General features: G+C 35.7%; 2 protein-coding genes and 1 pseudogene across 3 annotated transcripts; 1 reads left to right on the top strand and 2 right to left on the bottom strand.

Moving 5' to 3' along the window:
* Positions 1–682: 682 nt before the first annotated feature.
* Positions 683–12324, top strand: LOC109061640 (ras-related protein rab7). Its single transcript, XM_019078744.2, has 6 exons — positions 683–998; positions 5981–6043; positions 6969–7095; positions 7483–7701; positions 9688–9816; positions 11070–12324. The coding sequence occupies exons 2-6, from the start codon at positions 5991–5993 to the stop codon at positions 11163–11165; spliced, it is 624 nt and encodes a 207-aa protein (XP_018934289.1). The 5' UTR covers positions 683–998; positions 5981–5990; the 3' UTR covers positions 11166–12324.
* Positions 12325–13444: 1120 nt separating this feature from the next.
* On the bottom strand, positions 13445–16041 carry LOC109061623 (annotated as a pseudogene).
* Positions 16042–17550: 1509 nt separating this feature from the next.
* Positions 17551–22809, bottom strand: tada3l (transcriptional adaptor 3 (NGG1 homolog, yeast)-like). Of its 2 annotated transcripts, none has more exons than XM_019078746.2 (9): positions 22679–22809; positions 21950–22183; positions 21620–21870; positions 20359–20464; positions 20106–20238; positions 19904–20007; positions 19705–19805; positions 18924–19115; positions 17551–18593 (listed from the first exon to the last, which is right to left on the bottom strand). In XM_019078746.2, the coding sequence occupies exons 2-9, from the start codon at positions 22157–22159 to the stop codon at positions 18401–18403; spliced, it is 1290 nt and encodes a 429-aa protein (XP_018934291.2). In that variant the 5' UTR covers positions 22160–22183; positions 22679–22809; the 3' UTR covers positions 17551–18400. The 2 variants fall into 2 exon arrangements, with proteins under 2 accessions (XP_018934291.2, XP_042622117.1); XM_042766183.1 differs by having other exon boundaries at positions 22578–22697.
* Between the last annotated feature and the right edge of the window lie 49 nt (positions 22810–22858).

The following is a 22858-nucleotide window of genomic DNA, read 5'->3' as shown; positions in this document are numbered from 1 at the left end:
AATGTTTTACACAGTACAATAGGTTTTAACTGTGATGAAGTGAAATAAAATTTGTGTTCAGGTCCAATAGTGCCGTTTCAGTTCAAATACTAAACAAAAACATTTTACCAAAATAGTATAGCTAATTTTTGTGTACAATATATGGGGGTAGCGCTATACAATAAATACACATATTAACATTATATCTATATAACGTCTGGTGGGGCAATTTTTCACATTTTATTGGGATTTATGACATGTAGCCTACTTTAAATGTTATACTTTTTTTTTTTTTGGCCAAACAATGATTTGTTAATTTAAAAATAATTTCACATTATTAGAGAAGCCCATTTCAGTCACAATAATGGCATACGTTATTATTATGACATAAAAAAGTAATTGTGACAAAAAAATAGATTTTTTTATGTCATAATTATGTTTTTACGTCATATTTGTGATTTACCAAAGCATCAGTTTATTATTTTTATTATTATTATTATTATTATGTGGTGGAAATTGGCTTCCATATTTTTGTAGTCAATATTTCGAGGTCATTGAAGAAGTATATGTCTAGACAAATATAAATAAATAAATAAATAAATAAATAAATAAAAACACCCTGGAAAACATTGTTCAGGAGTCTGACGAATCGAGTCCGCTTTGGGGGCGTCTTCTGCGCGATGACGTCACCTGCGTGATGACATCCTTGCTATCACAGGGTTGTTTTGGAGGAAGTTAAAGCAGATCCCGAAACAGAAAGAGAAAAAAGACCCGTCATTAAGCAGGGGGGCAATAACGACTACAGCACCCGTATCGGTATCCCCGATTCCGGATTAGTTCACTCATACACTAGCCTAAACGACCCAGTGGTCCGCTGGCGACAGGGGCCGAAGTTATTGTTTGTTTTCTTCAGAAACATCAGGCTTGTGTGTAAGGGCACGGTAGCAGTTTAGCTCACAGGCTACACCACAGCACTAATACAGCCTGATATTCGCTAGATCTCCTGCTTTATAAACCAGGTGAGTTATAAAATCAATATGTATGCTTGTACATGTTCAATTCAGAGACTGGTCGTGGATTCGTTAAGAAAGATGGTGTGACTGACATGTAAGCTAACTGACGTTAGCAAACGAGCTCATTTTTGTATGCAGTTATAGGACACGGAGGTGATTCAGTCATGATTTCTCTGCGTATGAGCTTTCTTTCTGGTTAAAATCAGTCATTTTTACACGCTGGGATGTTGATCTGTCCGTTTTCAAGGCCCTGAATAATCAGGTGTTTCTAGTTGCCCTGACAGTCGCGCTGGATTGCGTCGTTTTACATTTGCAGTTCATTTAAAACGCCTCACTTTTTCTCAGATCGTTGTCTCGAGCTAATATACATGCGAAGACATTTTATTCAATGTCACTAACATAATAATAATCAATCAGATGTGGATTTTACAGAGCCGTCTTGCTTTTAAATGAAATCAGATGATTGCACAACCAACAAACGTGTCAAATACATTCACTTTCTGCTTATGTTTACCGCACACTGGAACAGCTGTGGAGTATTGCGAAACAAGCTATTTTAAATAAAGAACCAGCTACTATTAGGCTAAAGCCTCCATTATACTATAACCCGACACCTTCACAAGTAGCGTCAATATATATAAGAAACAAGCGCGTGTCAGTATGAGTACACACTTGATTATTTGTTGAAATGGATGGCATTCTGCTGGTCTCGTGCATGCTAAAGGAAAGTGCTCTACCATATGATCCGACTTTACCGAGTGTCATGGGTTCCAGATTAAATATGGAGTCGTAAAACTGTTGGCAGTCCTGGGCTGTGTCTCAAAATCTAGCGAGCTGCCTATCTAGACAGTTCAGAATAGTATACTACTTGTACTATATATATATATATATATATATATATATATATATATATATATATATATATATATATATATATATATATGCATGCAGTACAAACTAGTATCTAATCTGTGCGTATATTTCTGCATAAATATTACATAATACACCAGCGCCTTATGAAGAGCAGCTCACATAGAAGTCACTTTCAAACCAAGAAGCTTCAGTTGGTCATTATGGCAAATTTGCATGAACACAGTTTGCAATAGTTGCATGCATTCTCAATAAAAATGACTGCATTTCACCAGCGAATATTAGCCAAACAATGTTTTTTTTGCTTAATTCAGTTTTGAGGTTGCTGTTAATAGGAATAACAGGTTCATGCTGACACGATGGATGTACAAGAATGTCCAAAAATGTATTTACACTGCAATATATAGCTGCGGCCACATTTACTGTAACAACTTTTCAATTTTCTATAGGAATCCAGTAATTTCATATGAGGCCGAAAGATTTTCCCGCTCAGATTTTGCGTATGTGAAAAGTTGAGTGTAAATGTTGTATACTATTACAGTGCTAATACATTTTTGCCACATAAAATTGGTAGGCAGTGCAATATTCTGTGAATTAGAACGCTGCACATGCCTTTGATGCCCAAAAATGCAGTCTAGGTGTAGGCAGCTTGTTAGGTTTTAAGACGGAGCCATACTGTCATGAAGATGAACCGTAAAGAAGCTTAAAGACTTTATAGTGATTTAATGTGTCATATGGGCTGGCCGGGCTACATGTGAGATTACTTCATTTCAACCCTAGAGTTGAAACATAAAACGTATTACAAATTTACAATGTGTTATACCACAGTGTCTTTTAAAACACAGCAAGAGTTCCATGTTGGTGACTTTAAGTTATGATGTTTGTGTGGAGGAGCTCTTCAGTCCACTTGTGGATTCTATTCGACCGTGATGAAGGGTTTTCACCTTAACTTTTAGTATTTGCTACTACAGCACATTTATTGTTAATGTAGGATCAGCATAGTAATAAGTAATAGCTGTTGGCTTTTGATATTCATGCTAATTTTGGTGTAGAAAGAAGCGTTTTGCAAGGTTTGAGTGGGATATGTTGTAAAAGGGTTATTTCTCTCAATTATTCTGCATTGTAAATGGAATAATTATGCATTGATTAAAGCTAATAAAATCTGCTTGTTTTTGGATATACACCATAGACCTTAGTCACGGTAGGGCTATATTTAAATTTTGACTAATGAAAATGAGGCTGTTAGAAATATAAGTACAGTGTGTTCAGGGGATTGTTCTGTTGTTTAACAACTTTCCGATTGTTCAACTGACGAAACTGACATGACATGGAAAGCCTTGATTTATAATGACATGCTAAAAACTGTCCCACTGTTCCTCTGATGTTCTGAGTTTCAAAATGTATCCTAAAAGACATTTGTGCACATGCCCAAGACAGCCCAACCCTGCAGTTGGATGCTGTTTGTCACTGCAAAATGAAGGACTAATTACATAATCCACTCCACATTTGATTTTATCTGCCTGATTTTAGCCCAGTTGTTACATAATATGAAAACAAGCCGTTAAAGGGTACTAATAAGTCTCTAAGTTTCAAATGGCCTGATTTAAAACCCCTTGAATCTATGATCATGCCATGTCAGTGGTTTTACAAAGAGTTTAATGTTAAAGCTGATTTCTAAATACTGAAACAGCACACTATATCCCCTCAGTATGACTCTCAATATTGCAGTTAGATAGACGGGTTTACATTGTCTGCACATAATATCTTACTGTTTACTTATAAGCAGAGTTATTCTTTCCATCTGAATGTTTGCATCCGTATTCTGTCGCCAGTTTGAAACTATTGTTTGCTCTTGTATAAGTCTGATTTAGATCAAGAAAGTCAAATAAACTCTTATCATTAGTAGTTTAGTATCGCTATACCATTTTTATAAAAATAGTATTAATCTACTTTTTTTCTTTTGGTATATCACTGTTTGTCTTTCAACTGTTATGTTTGTGACCTTTAAAGTTCAAGTGAAAACACAATGCTTGAGTAAGAGGTGGTCTTGATATGCTCAGCCCCTGTGATGTCTTTGAAGTCGATAAGATTCACATTTTTGAGATAAATGCTGAAAAGAAACATCCAACCTTATCAAACTGTGCCATGGTTTCAATTATGATGTCCTACTATTTTGTAACATATACATCAGTATACCCAACCCTTGTTGAATATAATTATACATTTTAGTAGTGATAGTCTGCCATTCATGCCATTTTTATTTTGCATTTCTGGTGTTACTATTAAGAATTGATAATATATAGGTACCATATCGGAATATATTGGATTTTTTTTTATTATTATTATTATTTTTAATGTATTTATGACAGCTACTATTGGTCATTTATTTTTGTATTTTGATTACATTTGCCATCATCAAACACTCAGTTATTTTTTAAAACAGTTATAATTTAATTAGTGGTCGACCGATATTGTTTTTTTGACTGCCGATGCCGATATCTTGGAAAGCAGGGGAGCCGATATAAAGCCGATATAATTTAAAAAAAAAATGAATTAATATTTAAGAAATGTTAAATAATTTGACAATGGATTAAAAAATAAATGTGTAAAATAAACATACTTTAGATGACAAAGTCACTCAGTATTCTGGGAAGTTTGTGTGCATTGAGAATCATATTTTTCAAATAAAGCCTGGGTAACACTCATTTTACAGACAGCACACAGAGAAAAAGACTTGAATAGGACAGTAGGCAAATGCAGAAAGTACAGCATAATATAAAATTACAAGTTTAAAGTTTAAAGCATTCAGTTCACACGGACCAACTGTTCATGCTGGATAAAAATGCATATTTCACAAGATCTCACTGCTGGATTTGATTAAGTTTGCAAGGTTTGTGAAATTAAATGTTCATTAGTCATTCAAAGATTTGTTTAAATGATATAAATGCATATTTGCTTAATGCTGAAGGCAAGCGAGAAAGTATTATAATGTTTGCCTATTACTAATAATATAAAAGCAATCGTTATAATACTTTTTGTATACATTACATTAATTCCTTTGTTTAACCGTTCTAACTGATTATTAGACCGACTTCTATCTGTATTAGACAGAACTGTTAACGACGACAGCGAACAAGAGAGAGAGTGTCTGCCTTTCTCAGTGCCGTCAAAATAAAAGTCCCACCTCGAACACATTGGCCAAGCAGAAAAACTTCTAATATCTGCAAAATGCCAAATATCGGCCGATATATCGGTCAACCACTAAATTTAATCATTAAAAAAATAATCTGAAAAGGAATATCCATTTTTCATACTGTACATTATAATATTGTGATGCCTAAATTCAGTTGTAGCATTTAATAATTATTTATTAATAATTAATTTTAGCCTTTAGTATTTAATTTAATTTAAGACAAAATAGTATTGAATTTTAATATTGTCCATTTGATGGTTATCACCCATAACATGGAAAAAGTATGACTTAATTAAATAAGTTGTAGCCACCATAATTTATGATCGCTCTATGCTCTTCCATTTCAATGTTGTGTATTAGTACAGCAATGTACCATGTGTACCTGTTAATGGCAGCTAGTTTTTTTTGGTGGTGGTGATGTACGTCCTAAAGTGTTTACCAATGATCCATGCCCTCACTTCCATGGCCTGGATAAACAGCAGTACCTCAGCAGATGGATCTGTATTGATTGAAAGATGGAGAAGCGTTTAGTAAACAGCACGTTCAAGCCCTCCTCTTAAAAAGGAAAGTCTGTGTGTTTAACGGTGGGCAGACAACAGTACATGTAGTCTGTGAGAGTGTGTTTCTCGTGACTTTGTTAGTTAGAGTGCACATGACCAATTTGAGGGTGCAAGCAGAATCATGGGTTTTGTCATTGAAACAAAAAAGGTCTTTTTAGCACACTTAGAGTGGGTAAGTTCAGTCAAAAGGGTGATTGTTGTTGTAGCTATAGCAGTTAGCTTACTACATACTGCAAGGCTCCTGTCCTGTCTGCATGTCTTTGAAATATGCCTGATTTGAGTACAACCAGTTTTGGCTTTCACTTCCTTTTTATTCATGAGTTGTGCTTTTGAAATCTTCATGCTCTGTGCTTTCTCCTCCCCAGCTGTGACACTATGACATCAAGGAAGAAAGTTCTTCTGAAGGTGATCATCCTTGGAGACTCCGGGTGAGTTTCCACATTCAGCACAGTGCCCAGTAATAAAGTCGAGGCTACTGCCACCTTCATTTAGTTTTTAAAGGGGATTGTTTAATCTGCCATTAAACATCTGACTTACTCACTTTTTGGATGTTTATTTGACAAAAAATAAAATGTAGATTCACAAAGTTTTATTGTTATAAATGTAAAAGGTCTGTAAGATATTTTAAATGGTTTTGACAGAAGTCTTTTATACTCAATAAGGCTGGATTTATTTGATCAAAAATACGGTAAAAACAAATGTAAAATGTGTACAATTAAACATGACTGTTTTCTATTTTAATATTAATTACCTTGCCGTGCTCAGACAACGTCTTATTTTTTTAATTGTATTTTTATTTAGTTTTTATAAAACTAGTTAATTGTAAGATGAATCAAGCTGCATTAATTGGGCTTTTAATTAAAGGCAGGAGTGTGAACCGTTGCCATTGAGTGCAAAATGAACTGCGTTCCATGCCACATGTGCTTTTAGATGTTCAGCTTAAAATTGTGTATTGAAATGTTTGAACATACACTATAAATACACAGCTATAAAAACATCCAATTACACCCTACCAGTGCACTGTTGGACTAACAATATAAACATATGTTTAGATGATTCATGACACACTGGGCATTTAAACCACCCAAATACAAAACCTCCAAAAAGCCTTTCATTTCCTCTTGATGTCTTACGAGCTTTCCAGATGGAAAATTTTTTGGGTGGGATATAGATTATTAAGAAAACAGTTTCAGTTTCACAAAGGGAATGTAGATTTTGTTATGGTTTACATAATTAATGTTCATATAGTGTCTAATTTTGCATGACTCATTGTTGTGCACAGTCACAAATAGATGTGTTAATTCTCCTTTTATTCTGCCAGGTACTGGGTTAAACGTTGTTTTGTCTCAACAGGGTTGGGAAGACATCTCTGATGAACCAGTATGTGAATAAGAAGTTCAGTAATCAGTACAAAGCTACTATAGGAGCAGATTTCCTGACAAAAGAAGTGATGGTTGATGACCGACTTGTCACAATGCAGGTAGAGATGGTTATTTTTCTGAAACCATGTGATGCTTTGAAATAAAAAATGAAAGCATCCAAAGCAGTTTTCTTTTCCCCATACCAATGTGTGTAATCTCATTACTTCAGCTAGCTTTACATTTTTCTTTTTAATGAACTGGGAGAAGTAACCAAAATATGATTTCTGTCATCATTTACTCACCCTCATGTTGTTTCTAGTATGTATGACATTTTCTTCTCCCAAGGAACACAAAAATAATAGCAGGTGTAACTGGCATACTATATAAATCTGTCCGTTTTCTTTTATTTTAGGAGGGGGTTATTTTATGTATGTCATAATGCAGCCTGACAGAATATTCGTATATGAAAGAAGGTTTATGAGAGTGTTCTGTGTCGTTTCGTTCAGATATGGGATACAGCAGGTCAAGAGCGGTTCCAGTCTCTGGGTGTGGCTTTCTACCGCGGTGCCGACTGCTGTGTGCTGGTGTTCGACGTCAGTGCCCCAAACACCTTCAAGACACTGGACAGCTGGAGGGACGAGTTCCTGATCCAGGCCAGCCCACGTGACCCAGAGAACTTCCCCTTCGTGGTGCTGGGCAACAAAATCGATCTGGAGAATAGGCAGGTGGGTGCAGTGATTCCTGTCATGAGGGTCTGCAGGGGTTCTCTCTATGACATTGAGGTTTTATTCTTTTATTTTCGCATTAAATCACTTTAAATTTATTGAAAAAAAAATTTATTTGGTTGAATTTTTATTAACAATCAAAGCATTTTTGTATTTTTGTGTTTTTTTGTTATGTAATTAAAGATTAAAGATTTTTTTAGTTTTTTTTTTTTTTTTTTCAGTTTCTTTTAATTAGGCGTTTTTCTTCATGATTATATCAAGAATATAATTACAGTTTTGAAAATAAAATAAAGTGCCCAAATAATGCCATTTATCAGGTTCGCGAGGTAAAAAAAAAATGCTTTAGTTTTCCAAAATATGCATTTAATATCATCTCATTTTCCAACAATTCTCAAATCAAAACAGTTCTAGGATTCAGTCTCCCTAAACCCTCTCCTTTCCATGAGCCTACTCTGCTCTGATTGGTCAGATGGCCCAGTATGTTGTGATAGTATACTGGGCACTGATCCATCTTTTAATAGCAAGTGTTTGAATCCCACGTTGAACTCCCTGAGATCAGCGAAGCTCATCATTAAAGGTGCTGTTTGTAAGTTTTTGACTCTACTATAAAGCATAAAAATACCATAATATGTTTGCAGATATTTAAGAAACATGCTAAGTTTACATACTTGTTTATCTGAATAACAACTACAGTCAGTTATTCTCCTTTGAAAATGTATGTTCCGGACAATGTTGGTCTCTGTTTTGGTTTGTGAAACCCGCCCACTGCCAGTTTACCCAATTGTATTTCGGCACCTCGGGTTGCCAGTTGGGGGAAAACACAGCGTATTTCATTTCATTCATCGTCAAGTGCGCTCGTTCTTGTTTGTGTCGTCAATCTGGCAACCTGCGTGTGCGTCAAGTCTGAGAAGGAGGGGCCAGGTGAAAAAAACCCTCTCCAATATTTTGGACTGCAATACCTAGTTCAACCACTTGGTGTCAAGCCTACATACAGCACCTTTAAAAAGACATGAACACAAAATGCATCAAAAGTAGATTACACACTGCATCAAAAGCAATATTCAGAATGGCATAATAGGACCACTTTAAAACATGCTCATCATATCAAGAGGTGTGTTGCATTTTTAATGCGTTTTAGAATAAACTAATAGTCATAGATCTGTGCAAAAAATATTGTTTGTTGACCCATGTACATATAGAAGCATGTATATCTGTGCAAAAAATATTGTTTGTTGACCCATGTAAAGGGAGCTAATTTAGAACCAGCTGTACTCTCTTCATATACATGTAAAGTGTCTGGGAGAAGTTTCAAGTAGCTGAACTCCCAGTGAATGACACTTCAAATAACTTGTTGTGAAGAGGACCTTTTTTTTTTTTTCTTCATGTGGCAGCCACAAAAATCCCAAGTATTATGTTCTTGAAAGAAGTCTCTTATGTTCACCAAGGCTGCATTTATTTGATCTAAAACACGGTAAAACCAGTTATATTGTTACAATTATTACAATTTAAAATAACTTTTTTGTATTCAAGTAATTTTAAAATGTAATTTATTCCTGTGATGGCAAAGCTGTATTTTCAGTAGTCATTACTCCAGTCTTCTGTGTCACATGATCTTTCAGAAATCATTCTAATATACTGATTTGGTGTTCATCTATTTGTGGAAACCATGATGCTTTATTTCTAGGATTCTTTGATGAAAGTTCAAAAGAACATAATTTATTTGTGATATTTATAGTGATTTTTTTTTTGTAACATCATAAATGTCTTTACTGTCACTTTTGATCAATTTAATGTATTCTTACTGATCCAAACTATGAAACTGTTGTGTACATTGAAGGGCCTGAGCCATATTGCCTAGTAACATGGTGGAGACTTTCACATAGAGCAAACACCATTCACTTTCTCTAATTTTAAATGTAATCATGTACTTTAATCACAGTCTTTGTGAATTTCACATTTTTGTTCTTTCATATTTTTCACCCTCAGGTAACAACCAAGCGGGCACAGGCTTGGTGTCAGAGTAAGAACAACATCCCGTACTTTGAGACCAGTGCAAAGGAGGCCATCAATGTAGAGCAGGCTTTCCAGACCATCGCGCGCAATGCACTCAAACAGGTATGTTTGTTGAAATATGTGTGTTAGGTGAGGAAACGAAGTGATGAAGCCCAAAGCATAATTAAAGGCATAGTTCACCCAAAAATGAAAAGTACCCCATGATTTACTCACCCTCAAACCATCCTAGGTATATATGACTTTCATATTTCAGATGAATATAGTCAGAGTTATATTAAAATAATGTCCTGTCTCTGTCAAGCTTTATATTGGCAGTGAATAGTGGTTGAAACTTTGAAGCCCAAAAAAGGGCATCCATTCATCATAAAAAGTGCTCCACATGGCTCCTTGTGTGTGTGTTGGGGTGGGGGGTGGGGGTTGGTTTGGTAAATAAAGGCCTTCCAAAGCAATGTGTTTGAAAATATCTGTATTTATAAACCTCTAACTTCCGCTAACTGTCATACACGCATTCACTAGAGAGTGGCGTTCCAGCAGACGACATAGACGTAGCATAAGGTCCTGTGCATATGATGCCAATTTCATCATAAGCATATTGTGTGCACAGTCAAGATTTTTTTAACCGTGTGTAAGCAGTATGCTCAGCTTTAAAATGTGCCTTTGTTTTTTTCGCACTAATTAATTTGTCCACAAGGTGGCAACACTGCTTGGAGTTGCAACAAGCTACGGGAGTTTAGAAATACACGCTCTAATTTAAACGAGTACAACATTTTTGACAGTGATATGTAGAAGCTTGTTTCTGCAACAAAATAAAAAATAAAGGTAACTTATCTTTCCTCACAATTATGACTAATTTTTTTTTTCGCAATTGTGAGTTGTCTCGTAATTCAGATTTATTTGTCTCATAATTTTTTTTTCTCGCAATTCTGAGTTTATATCGTGCAATTCTGACTTTTTTCTGTCTCATAATTTTTTTTTCTCGCAATTCTGAGTTTATATTGTGAGTTTGTGACTTTTTTGTTTTGTTTGTTTGTTTGTTTTTTATAAAAAATAGAAAAGTTAACTGGGTTTTTCTCACAAATATGAGAATTCTGTGTTTATATCTTGCAATTCTGACTTTTTCCTCTGAATTATATATCTAGAAATTCTGAGTTTATAACTCACAATTGAGTTTATTCTGAAAAACAGAATCAGAGGCAAGGATGCAACTTTTTATTTCATGTGTCGAGTGCCTGTGTTTGTGTACACTATCAATTGAGTATACTTTGAAAGGTGTGTTTGGCTGTATGCATACATTGTGTTTGCATCAAAACTGAAGTATGCATTGCACTTAACTGTGGCCCTTTTTTATTTTGTAGGAAACCGAAGTGGAGTTATACAACGAGTTCCCCGAGCCAATTAAACTAGACCGAAATGATAGAGCCAAGCCATCAGCAGAGACTTGTAGCTGCTGAGGACCTCCAGGGGGCGCAGCGTTTCATCCTCAGCCTCCCTGGCCTTGTCTCTGCCTCACTCCCTCTCTTTCTCATGCGTTCTTTCTTTCATCTCCTTCCCTCCCCTTAACTCTATAATCACTGGCCTTTGTAGATCAGCAGACTTCCTCTCATTCAGTATCCTACACAGTTCGCATTCACAGCCTTAGCCACAACACAACACACACACCCACATATGCTCAAGAGGCTCGATCTGACACCCGTTTTCGTACACAGATCTCGACACCTCGCACCGGTTCTGCAGAACTGTCACCTCACCCACATAAAAAGACCTACTGGAACTCTTCACAACACTTGAATGGCTCTTGAGATTTTTTTATATGATCCAGTCCTGCAGTGCAGTTGTAATACATGTGATGTGAAACGCTGAAAGATGGGGGTGTATCAGAGGCGTATGTTGGTACCAGAACTACCCGCCATGTTCAACTGCTTCATCATTCTGCTTGAAATAAAATGGTGACCTGACGTAAAGCATGCTACATTTGCATCTTAGAGTCGTGAACCCAAAAATGCTCCTCAGTTTGTGAAGTCCCGAAGCACTGGAGGTCTAACACTGCCCCCGCTGTTACATCTGAGAACTGCAGTCAGTTAATCCAGTGTACGCCTAATCGCCGTCCTCAAAATGGAACACAAAAACACGAATAGCAAACCGTGCAATGGGGAAATTTAGATATTACATCTAAATGATCTACAGTTCATACTATTATGACCATTAGTATTTTTGTGTATTTTTTATTTATCGTCTATCCTTGTGACAGCATCACCGCAAGTCTGCCATGAACAAGTAGTGGCGTAGGCCATCTCTTGTCATTTTTGTTTTTTTTTCTTTTCTTTCACATCTTGCCCAGACTCTACCAGTAGCTCAGGATGGTAGAGAATTTAAGTGCTCAGTATCACTCGGATCTTTTCCTGTCTGTATGTTCATTATTATTGTAATTATTTTTATTATTATCTGTCGCATTACATACAATAAACACAACTAGACAACATTGGGGGAAAACTGAATTGTTCATGACATTTAATGAAACAAAATGCACAGCATATACATTGTTCAAGATAAATGTATTTCAAAGTAATGGAAATAAAATTAAGTTGTTGAATAAAACTGCTTTACATTGTGTGTTTGCTGTACACTTATTGAGACGTGATAACTGGGACTATTTGAATGGAATGAATGAAATGTGTCCACAAATCCACTATTATTAACTATTAGAAATTACATGAATGTTTATTTTCATTATCTAATCATGAAAAAGGAACAATGTCAAATGCACACTACTACACACTGAATACTTAGCAAATGAATCTTAAAGAAATTCACCCAAAAATTTAAGTTTGCTGAAACTTTACTCACCCTAAGGCCATCCTAGATGCACGTGTCTTTGTTCTTCATCGAAAGAAAAGAAAGATCTGGAGAGATTTAGAATTAAATCACTTGCTCACCAATGGATGTTCTGCAGTGAATGGGTGCCGTCAGAATGAGAGTCCAAACTGCTGATAAAAACATCACAATAATCTACAAGTAATCCACACCACTCCAGTCCATCAAATAGCATCTTCTGAAATGATAAGCTGCATGTTTGTAATAAAATCAATCAAGATGTTTCACCTTCAAACCATTGCTGCTGGATAAAATAAAAGTCCTCTTTCAATAATATTGCTTTCTCTGGTGAATCGTCTGAATCGAGATAAATATGCAAATATCAAGCACCTTTCACAAGCCAAAACAGTTCTAAAGTATTATGCTGAAGGATTTAGAAATGACAGAATAAATGGGAATTTTTCACTGGAGGAAGCGTTATTATGGAATATGGACTAGTATTTTGGCTAGAAGCGGCAATTTAAAGTTAAAATGCCTTAATAATAGATTTGTTTCTTATAAACACTCAAGTTTTCACTTCACAGGATGTTAACTGATGGACTTAATTGAGTCGCTTGGATTATTTGATGTTTTTTGTCAGCTGTTTGGACTCTCATTCTGACGGCACCCATTCACTGCAGAGGATCCATTGGTGAGCAAAATTTCTACAAATCTGTTTTGATTAATAAACATAATCTCCCTCTTGTATGGCCTGAGGTAGGTTCTCAGCTATTTTTCATTTTTGAGTGAACTGCTACTTGAACAAACATTTTTAGGATGGATTTATGTATGTATTCTGCTTCTTTTAATTTTTTAGTTAGCTTTTGTCATTTTGGTTTCTTGTTTGGTTCTGTTTTTAGGTGCTTCTGCTGGAGAGGCCCAGTCGGCTTGGTTTACTTCTCTGCTGCAAACCTTTCTTCAGGTGCTTTAGCTGAAGTATCTTCATCAGGATTCTTCCTCTTCGTGGGCGAGGCAGTTTTCAGCCAGCTCATCATCATTTTAGCTGAAGTATCTTCATCAGGATTCTTCCTCTTCGTGGGCGAGGCAGTTTTCTATTTGAATGAAACAAGAAGAATATGGTAATAGAAGGTATGATACATGCATCTCTCTGTAACAGTTCATATTCATATCTCAAAGATTTAGATTTTTTCCACGTTTTCAAATGTTTTGTAATGTATAACATTTTGTTTACTCTTGTCCCAGACCCAAACTTTAAATTTTCAAAATTTGAAAATGAATTGCATTTTAAAATATATTCAAATAGAAAGTCATTTTAAGTAATAGTATTTCACAAAATTAATGTTTTTTTTATATTTTTTGATCAACTAATTGCAACCTTGGTAAGCATAAAGAGCCATTAAAAAGTATTTTAAAAATCTTGCCAAACCCAAACCTTTAAAATGTAGTGTATGTACAGTATATAAAAATGTCTAAATAAGCAGTTAAACAAACCATTTCAGTATGTGGAAATGATTACAGAAGTGCCAATATTCTCCTCTAATGTATGTACTGCATATACGCTGTTGGACCTTGATAAAAGACAAGTTAATAAAGTGTAAAAGTTGTTTTAAGTGCATTTCTTTTCTCAGTATGACCAAAAGTTTCACCTTCTTAACTGTGAGCTCTACAGGCTGCAGACACTCAGGGGAGTTGTTGCGGGAATTGTTGACCAATGAGGAGACTGGGTGAAAGGTCAAGGAGGAATTTGGATGCAGTACTTTCATAGCTTCCAGTGACTTTACTTCTCCAAAGTCCAACCACCGTCTTACCTCATCCTCACCGTCCAGCACAGCTGGCATCCTGTTACACACATTAACTCAAGGTTCATTTGACTCATTATAATAAAGTGTATGACACTGTTAAAACATCACATTAAAGACTCTATGATTCATAACTTTTATGCGCTCAACCTGTCATGGATGCTTTGAAGATTTGGAGAGGCATCTACAGTAATAACAGTGTAAGTGTAAAGAGTCTCTCCACCACAAGGAGGAGTCCAGGAGTCAAAGAGCCCTGCTATGGTCAGCAGACGCCACCTCTCCTTGGTCCAAACTTTGGTCACTTTTCATTTTTCTGTGTATTTTGTTGACCAGGCACTTGCCCTCATTGCATCTCAGGGAAGTAAATGAAGAAAGGCTGTTTCTCTTTCTCTGTTCGCCTCCATTCATAGAAGCCATCAGCTAGAATGACGCAGCGTTGTCCTTTCAGAAGAGGATCCTGAACAATACGTTTCCAGCAACAAATCATATGTCTGTCTACAGAATATTAGAAAATATTTGATGTTTAATACATAAGAGTGACAATATTTTTCCAATTCACATCAGGATTCTTCCTCTTCGTGGGCGAGGCAGTTTTCAGCCAGCTCATCATCATTCAGGGAACATTAGGGGGGAAAGCTGTTTTTTGGTGAAATTCGCTTGCCACTATTCTCTGGCTGGTGGAGATTTTTCAGCAGTAATTCTGCTATTAAACATGATTATTTAAAAAAAAAATAATAATAAGTTGAAATAATGCAGGCTAGTGGCCTGAAAATGAATGAAATCTTTAGAATATGTGGCGGGGTGGGGTTTGTGTAAAATTGTGTAAAGTTGTGTAAAGTTTGAAATAGTAGCATAGTAGGTCTGTCTTTAATGGTTTATAGGTTGTTGTTAAAAACCAAATGCTCCAAATTTTATTAAAATAAAAAAAAAAATATATGATTTTTACTTTTGGGATCCAACTGTTGCACTCTATTATGTGGAATTGAATTTTAGACCAATGAGATTTTGCATTGGGTGGGTATACCCCATTTCACTACTCATGTAAAATGAATGAGGGTGTCTTATGTACCTTGTAAGACTTCTTTTCTAGCAGGCTCTCACTGCGACAGTTAGAGGTGTTGTACTGCATCTTACTGGGGTCATTCTCTTTGAACCACGCCGGGACGAGACCCCAGCGCATCGCTGCCAACACACACTCATCTGCAGGGGCATCCTGTGGAAAGTGCTTCATTAAACAGCTGTTCTTCAGCAACAGATGTTGTGCATACTGTATATGTTTTGACCAGCCTTGTTGAAGTGTCTGCTGGACAGCAGTACAGAGCTGAAGGACTGAGGACTCTTGTTGTATGAGGGCCGGTAGTTGTCAGTGTCTCCATCCTTCCATCGGGGCCGGTGTCGTTGTCCCGTCCGGTCTCGATATAAGTGTTTAGGTCTTTTGTTGTATGAGGGCCGGTAGTTGTCAGTGTCTCAAGTGGACTTCACAGGGTATTCCGCCACCTTAAGTGAGATTCCAATCCGAAGGGAGCGAACATGTTCAGTTCGAAGGGCACTGCGCACGGCACAGGGAATAAGGGAACATCGATACATCACTTAACAGGAAGTGGAGAGCGATTATGCCCCAAGTGTCATTGCGCGCAGCACGTCATCACCAGTCAGAACGGTCAACTAACGATGGAGGAGTTTACGTATGTGTGTAAGTATTCATACATTTCGTCATTGTTATACAAATGACGGTATTTTTTAACGGTTATTGTTGTGAATATTACATTTAGTATTTTTGATGATTATAATTTACCCTCAGTGAATGCAGCCAGCTTAGCTAGTTTGTGAAGTAAAGTGATTTTATTTTAGGTAGTTGTAAAAACACATATATACACAGTTAACCAAATAAAAGTTTATTTTCATATTTTGCATGACAGTTACAGCAGGCTTCAATTCTGTTAATAGTCAGTAATAGCAGCAATAGTCAATTAAAGTGTATAATAAACATACGTTTTTTCATTATAAAGTACTGAATGTTTTTTTTTTTTTTTTTTTTTTTTTTTTTCTTTTTTTTTGTATAGTGTGTATAGTGTACATATTTTAAATGTGATTGTAAATAAAATTTAAATATGAAATGTAGTCCTATATATTTATGTTATATCATAATCTGCGCGACCCCATCGTTGACTTTCTTTGATGACGTTTGCAGGGCGTTCCAAATGAGCGGTTATTGTCAATGAAGTCCACTTCAACTGATATACCATGCTCAGGGAGTAGGGAGCAGTGAACACTGCGTAGGGACCCTGTCGAATGGAACACACCTTGCGTTGATTAGCAGATGGGGTGTTATTTGTTCTCCCTCACATTCTGACACATGCCAAATCTGCTTGACGTCACCACAAATTAAAGGGTACATTTACTTTAAACAAATTATGATATTGCTGTGATTTTGCATTTTCCGTTAAAAAGAATACAAACATTGTAATGTTTTCTTATAACAATTATGGTGAATTTTAAATATAGTATATTATACATTTACTTATATTTACTTATTTCTGGTTAATTTTAAATGATAAATATAACCTAATTCTATTTTAAAATGAGTAGAAAATGACAAAGCTGTAAAATTACTGTACCTACGTTACAGCAAAGCCTTCAAGCTCTCTTTTGATTAGTTGATTTACAAAACACAAGATTTATGCTATTTGCTTATCAAGATGCAGAAATATGAATATTTAAAATAAATATTCATATAATAAAAATACAAATTTATATTTTCCTTTTCCTTTGTTCTTTTTATTAATATACTTCTGTTTATCTTAGTATTTGATTTAATTTGCCATGATTGGTGTACTGGTTAGCTTTTGGTTGTGTTCATTGTAAAAAAAAAAAATGCGCAATCGGTTCTGCTCAGTTGATCCAATGATCTGTTTACTCAACCGCTCCGGGATATTTCATTTGGACTCATGAACTGGTTTCATTAAGAACCGACTCACAAGAACGATTCTTTCGCGAAGCAGTAGCGTCAGGTCGTTAAAACTTGAGCAACATCACAGTTTCCTTGCTTTAAGCTTAATTAGAAAATACATATTGCGAACATAAAGTTGTAAAAGACATTCAATCTCACCAGTAAAGAACAAGTCCTCGAGCAGAGAGCAACGATGGTTTGTTCACTGATCAAGTGTGTAAACACGAAATGCATACAGAAGAGAGAATAGATTACGAAAACCAGTCTTATTATTAATGTCAAACGTTTTTATTTTCAAACACACATACATGCAACTGCAATGGTGATGGTTTAGAAAAAGTTTACAAAATGTCAGAATCATACAACTAAAATCAACATGGACTGAAATAAATGACAACATACATGGATTTATAATCTCGATATTACCATGTACAATGCCTTTATAAAAGTTGTATTTTCTGTCAATCACATTACAACTCAAAATACTGTGTTCTTGCTCTACCCCATGTAGTAACAAAATACTATCAACAACACTGAGAATAGCTTAAAAGGAGTTCACCCACGTCATTTCCTCACCCTCGTGTTGTTCCTCTATGACTTTCTTTCTTCTTTGGACCATAAAAGAAGAAATGCCTGTGTTTTTATCCATGCAACAGCCAAAACTATTCGGTCACCAACATTCTTCAAAATATCTTCTTTTATGCTCCACAGAAGAAAATCAGTGATACTGGTTCGGAACGACAAAGTTTCATTTTGGGGTGAATTATTCCTTTAACCATATCAATCCGTTATGTTAATCAGTTGCATTTGGGAACTGTACAGAAAGGCCAAAAACAATAAAAAACGTAAACTCAAGATGCCATACTTCTGGCATCAACAATGTCAAGTCAGTGGCACATGAAACCCATAGTGTCTAACACCTTTATTAATCACAACTAGTCATGTCAGGTATTACTTTGGACAGAAAGTAACCAAAACATATGAACGTTATATTAAATGTTTGTTTACATGTTCTTCAGGTTGTCTGAAAGTTGAAGCTGTCTTTATGAAGTGAAAACAAACATAAAAAAAACACACACACACACACACACACAAAAACCCACCATATTATAGCTGCCGGTCATATTTATCCATCTAAGAGTTTGAGAATACTTTCTCTCTCTTTCAAAGCTTTCCAAGCCTGATCTTTCTCTTTTTTAGTTGGAGTGCGTTTCTTTTGCCTGGCTGCCATGATGCGACGGAAGGCCTCCATAACCTCGTTGTCAGCCACTCGAACCCGCTGTCGAAGCTCCTGTTTTCGCATTTCGTCCCGTGCCAACCTGCACGAACAGGGTGAAAATTAAGAGGTGACCTTCCCTAACTCACATTAAGCCTGGTGTTTCACAAAGCAAACTACACCAAAAGATATTTTTACTTTAAATTCCCATTCACAACATGGGTACATCTAAAAATACACACTCGACTGCTTCAATACAGCTCTCTTAAGTTGTCATCTGAGTAAAACTATAGAAAAGAAAATCATAACTTGTCACATCAGACTGCTCCCTCTAACTCTTTGAATGATTACAAGCTTATTTTCATGAGCCGGATTTCATCTTGTGCTGACAGCAGTCTTGATCTGGATCTGAGGCTCTTTCAGTGAGACTCACTTGAGCAGCTCCTGTTTGCGCGAGCGGTTGTGGGCAGTCAGAGCTTTGAGTTCAGCCTGTCTTTTCTGCAGCTCGGCCAGCACCTCGTCTTCAGTCTCTCCTCCGACACCTTGCCTCTCATCAGAGTCCAGCAGCCCCTGAGACACCAGCTCCTCTCTTATCCGAGCCTCCAGAGAGCGTGTGTGAGGCACACTGGGAGCAACAGAACAAGAGAGAATTAAAAAATAAAATTTAATCTCTTTACTTTATTGATGTACACAGTTATTTTCAAGAATAATTCTTTCAAAGTTTGTTTTTATGATCTTTTATCAAAATGTAATTGCTTTCTCTGACTCTGTCTTTATGTCATCCTTTTTGAGTGATGTCACCCAGGCCATGGAGGCTACTGAATAATGTTGACCAATAGCTAGTTATCATATATTCTGCTCTACTTTTCACTATCCAATCCTGATGTATAAAATCCATGTTTTTCCCCTTACTGAATATCCAGTTTCACTCAAAAATGCATCACATTACAGAAGTAAAATGAGTTGTGAGTGCTGCTTCATGTTGAATTTAAAAAGTGAAAGATAGAGAGAATGAAGACGGCTAATTTAGCTAAAAATGATCAAATAATAACCTGATGAGTTTCTGTTTTCGACAAAGCACAACAAAATAAGAATGTTTAGCTTTTCAGATTGTGTTGAGAGGTGTAAAAACAAAGAGTATTTTTAACTTGACGTCATCTTTAGAGCTTGTGGGGAGATGCTCAAAAAACAGAGCAAAAAAACAAAACATTTACCTGAAGGCTTTACCCTGGCTACGAGGTGATGTACCAGCCCCATCATCCTTCCCTGGAATGTCTGGAATGGGGGAATCCTCCATAGGGGATATGATGTTTTCCTACATAAGTGAAAAAGGATATGAATAAAACATAAGCTGAGCTGACTAAATTTTGCACAATAGAAGTGCTTATGTTAGCAAAATGATGAGTCACTGGCCTCAACGAGTGCTTGCAGAAGCCGCTGAGTAAGAGGGCCAAAAGGACAGCCGTCCTCAGGAGGTTCATGCTGAGACTCTGATTTCTTCAGTAGGGCGTCTACATCTACCCAAACCAGAATAGTGGAGGATAAAAGAAACAGATTTAAGGTAAGACACAACAACAAATGACAATGTTGCAACTGAAATCAAGATTACAATTACCTTTAGCATCCAGTTCAGAAAGAGGACCAATCATGCTTTTTTTCTTGTCATTGGCTCTTGCCCCCTCTCTTTGCTCCTCTAACAGGTCCTCTTGAGCCCAGCGCTGGGAATAGTGCTTTCCGAGAGCTGGGATCTGCAAAGAAAACCAACAGCCATTTACCATGCGTTCCTCTGAATGCAGAATTAATTAAAGGAAAGGAAAGAGAGAGCTGCAGTAATATAGAGCATGAACCGGTTTCTAAATGATCTTTACCTTGTAGTATTCAGCTTCATCTTCAGGGGGTTTGAGCAGCTCTTCCAGAACTCTGATCTCTTCATTTGTAATGTCTGCACAGTAAGGCTCCACCGAAGCCCAGAATCTGTTTTACACACATATATAACCACAAAAAATGCAATTATTGCAATCTTTCAAAAGTTTGGGGTCAGTAATATTTTTAAATGTTTTTGAAAGAACAACACAGCATTTATTTGATCCAAAATTCTGTAAAAATGGTAATGCTATGAAATATTACAATTCTACAGCATTACAAAAACATATTTCTATTTGAATATATTTTAAAATATAATTTATTCCTGTGATGGCAAAGTTGAATATTAGTAGCCATTACTCCAGTCTTTTGTGTCCAATAAACCATTTCTTATTATTTTCAATACTGAAAATAGTGCTTCTTATATTTAATAAAAATATTTTTTAATGTAATATTATTTGATAAAATTCATATTTTTATATTTGTTACTTTTCTTAATATTTTTGTGGAAACCGATATATATTTGTTTAGGATTCTTTGATGAATTGAAAGTTCAAAAGAACAGTGTTTATTTTAAAAAAGAAACCTTTTGTAAATTATTGTATCATAAATGTCTTTATTGTCAATTTTTATTAATTAATTGGTGAATAAAATTACAGGCTTGGATCTGTTTAAATAATATTAAATAAAATAATGACTGAATACTCATAAATATTTTTTTTTATATTTTTGATTATTATTGTTTTTGTGGAAACCATTATACATTTTTTATAATATGTGTGTGTATACTGTGTATATTTATTATGTATATATAAATACACACACATGCATGTATATATTTAAGAAGAATATGTTATGTTTATATATTAAATATATTTATATATAATATAAAATATAAGAATATAAATATATTAAATGTATATACATGTAAATATTTTCTAAATATATAATTTATGTGTGTGTATTTATATATACATAATAAATATACCCTGTACACATACATATATTATGTAAACAAAACTTTTATTTTGGATGTGATTAATCGTGATTAATCATTTGACAGCCCTGGTTTGGATCTGTTTAAATAATATTAAATAAAATAATGACTGAAATGAAAAAGTATAGATATTTAATTTAAACAAATTCATTTAACATCTAGGTAGTATGAAACATAATGGCAAAAATCTGATCTGTATCTTATATCTAGTCTATATTCCTATAAATATACATTATGTATCACAGACAAAACATTCAGTTGCAGCAAACCTGTTGGGAGCATCATTTTTAGGGTTGCGGGGTATATCTTGGGGGTCCACTTCAAATTCAAACTCCTGGACCTTGGTCTGTATGTTCTTAGACTTCGGTCTACCTGGCCCAGGTCCGGGACCATGACTTCCCTTTCCATCAAGCTTCTGTTTTTTGGGCTTGGAATGACGAGAAGAGGCTGCAAGATCTGGATCCTTCCCTAATTTCAGAAACCTTTTGTCCCCTTTTTTGTCCTGCCAGTCTGTAAGTATCTGTATCAGAGAGTAAACATAAATCATTTGAGGTATAGTCAGTAGGTGGCAGAAAGACAAACAGCAAAACACTGCTCACCTGTCTCTGTTCTTCCAGTGCTCTGAGACGTCGACTCGCAGAGGAGAGGAGTGTTTCCAGCTCCAGCTGAAGCGTGTCCAGCTCTTCAATGCCAATGCCGTCATCTTCTGAGCGGCTGAGCACTGCCGTGTAGCGTGGACACACTTTCACATGGTCCACAGGTTTGAAGTCATAGTACTTCAGTGGGGGGCAGTCCTTCAGTTCACTCATCTTCTCATCAACAGGAACCTAAATCTGAAAGAAAAACAAAAAGAGTATAAAAAAGGGTTGTGGGAGGCGTCCAAATGGTTTGATAAATTCTTTACTATTAATGAACAACACAGACTGTAAGTGATTTTGGTCAGGTGGTAAAAGCAAACAGTTACACAGAAAGACAATGCAAGCAAACCCAGAACAGATGTACTGCTGTAGATGTTATTCATAAGGTTTAAATATAAAATGTTAATGTTTTATGCATTGCATCACTGTAATGTATTTACTCTGTTGTGTAATACAGATACGATACCAGTGTGCGATAATAAGAGTACGTTAGCCACTGTAAGCTAACGGCTTCATGCTAATTCAGCTACATGCAGTTCAAACCACAGGGAATAGGTCGAAACATTTGTTCAATAAATATGTATATTACCTGCAATGAAAATATGTATGTCGACAATTAAATAATATGTTAAAATATAAAACAGAATTGAACCCATACAAGGCATTTATTCATAAAATATTATTGTTTACCTCCAATGAAGGAGCGTCCATTACTGAATAAACCATCTCAGCTCGGGGGGTGACAGCTCACCGCTTTAATTTTAAGAACTCGAATGTGTATTACATTTGCTTTAGTTTGGTCAGCGTACGGTTTATTATCATATTCTAACTGATATGTATGTACTATCTGCAAACTCATTTTTCAATATC

Source organism: Cyprinus carpio, chromosome A11 (genome assembly GCF_018340385.1).
Source record: "Cyprinus carpio isolate SPL01 chromosome A11, ASM1834038v1, whole genome shotgun sequence".
Classification (NCBI taxonomy): domain Eukaryota; kingdom Metazoa; phylum Chordata; class Actinopteri; order Cypriniformes; family Cyprinidae; genus Cyprinus; species Cyprinus carpio.
Note: the sequence above shows the minus strand (reverse complement) of the source record. Positions and strands in the feature narration are given on the sequence as shown.

Coding starts and splice junctions, on each gene's coding strand:
- LOC109061640 (XM_019078744.2), top strand. CDS start 5,991: ATGACATCAAGGAAGAAAGTTCTTCTGAAGGTGATCATCCTTGGAGAC. Junction 7,096..7,482: donor ACCGACTTGTCACAATGCAG/GTAGAGATGGTT, acceptor CGTTTCGTTCAG/ATATGGGATACAGCAGGTCA. Junction 9,817..11,069: donor CGCGCAATGCACTCAAACAG/GTATGTTTGTTG, acceptor TTTATTTTGTAG/GAAACCGAAGTGGAGTTATA.
- tada3l (XM_019078746.2), bottom strand. CDS start 22,159: ATGAGTGAACTGAAGGACTGCCCCCCACTGAAGTACTATGACTTCAAA. Junction 21,871..21,949: donor CACTGGAAGAACAGAGACAG/GTGAGCAGTGTT, acceptor TCTCTGATACAG/ATACTTACAGACTGGCAGGA. Junction 19,116..19,704: donor AGCCAGGGTAAAGCCTTCAG/GTAAATGTTTTG, acceptor TGTTGCTCCCAG/TGTGCCTCACACACGCTCTC.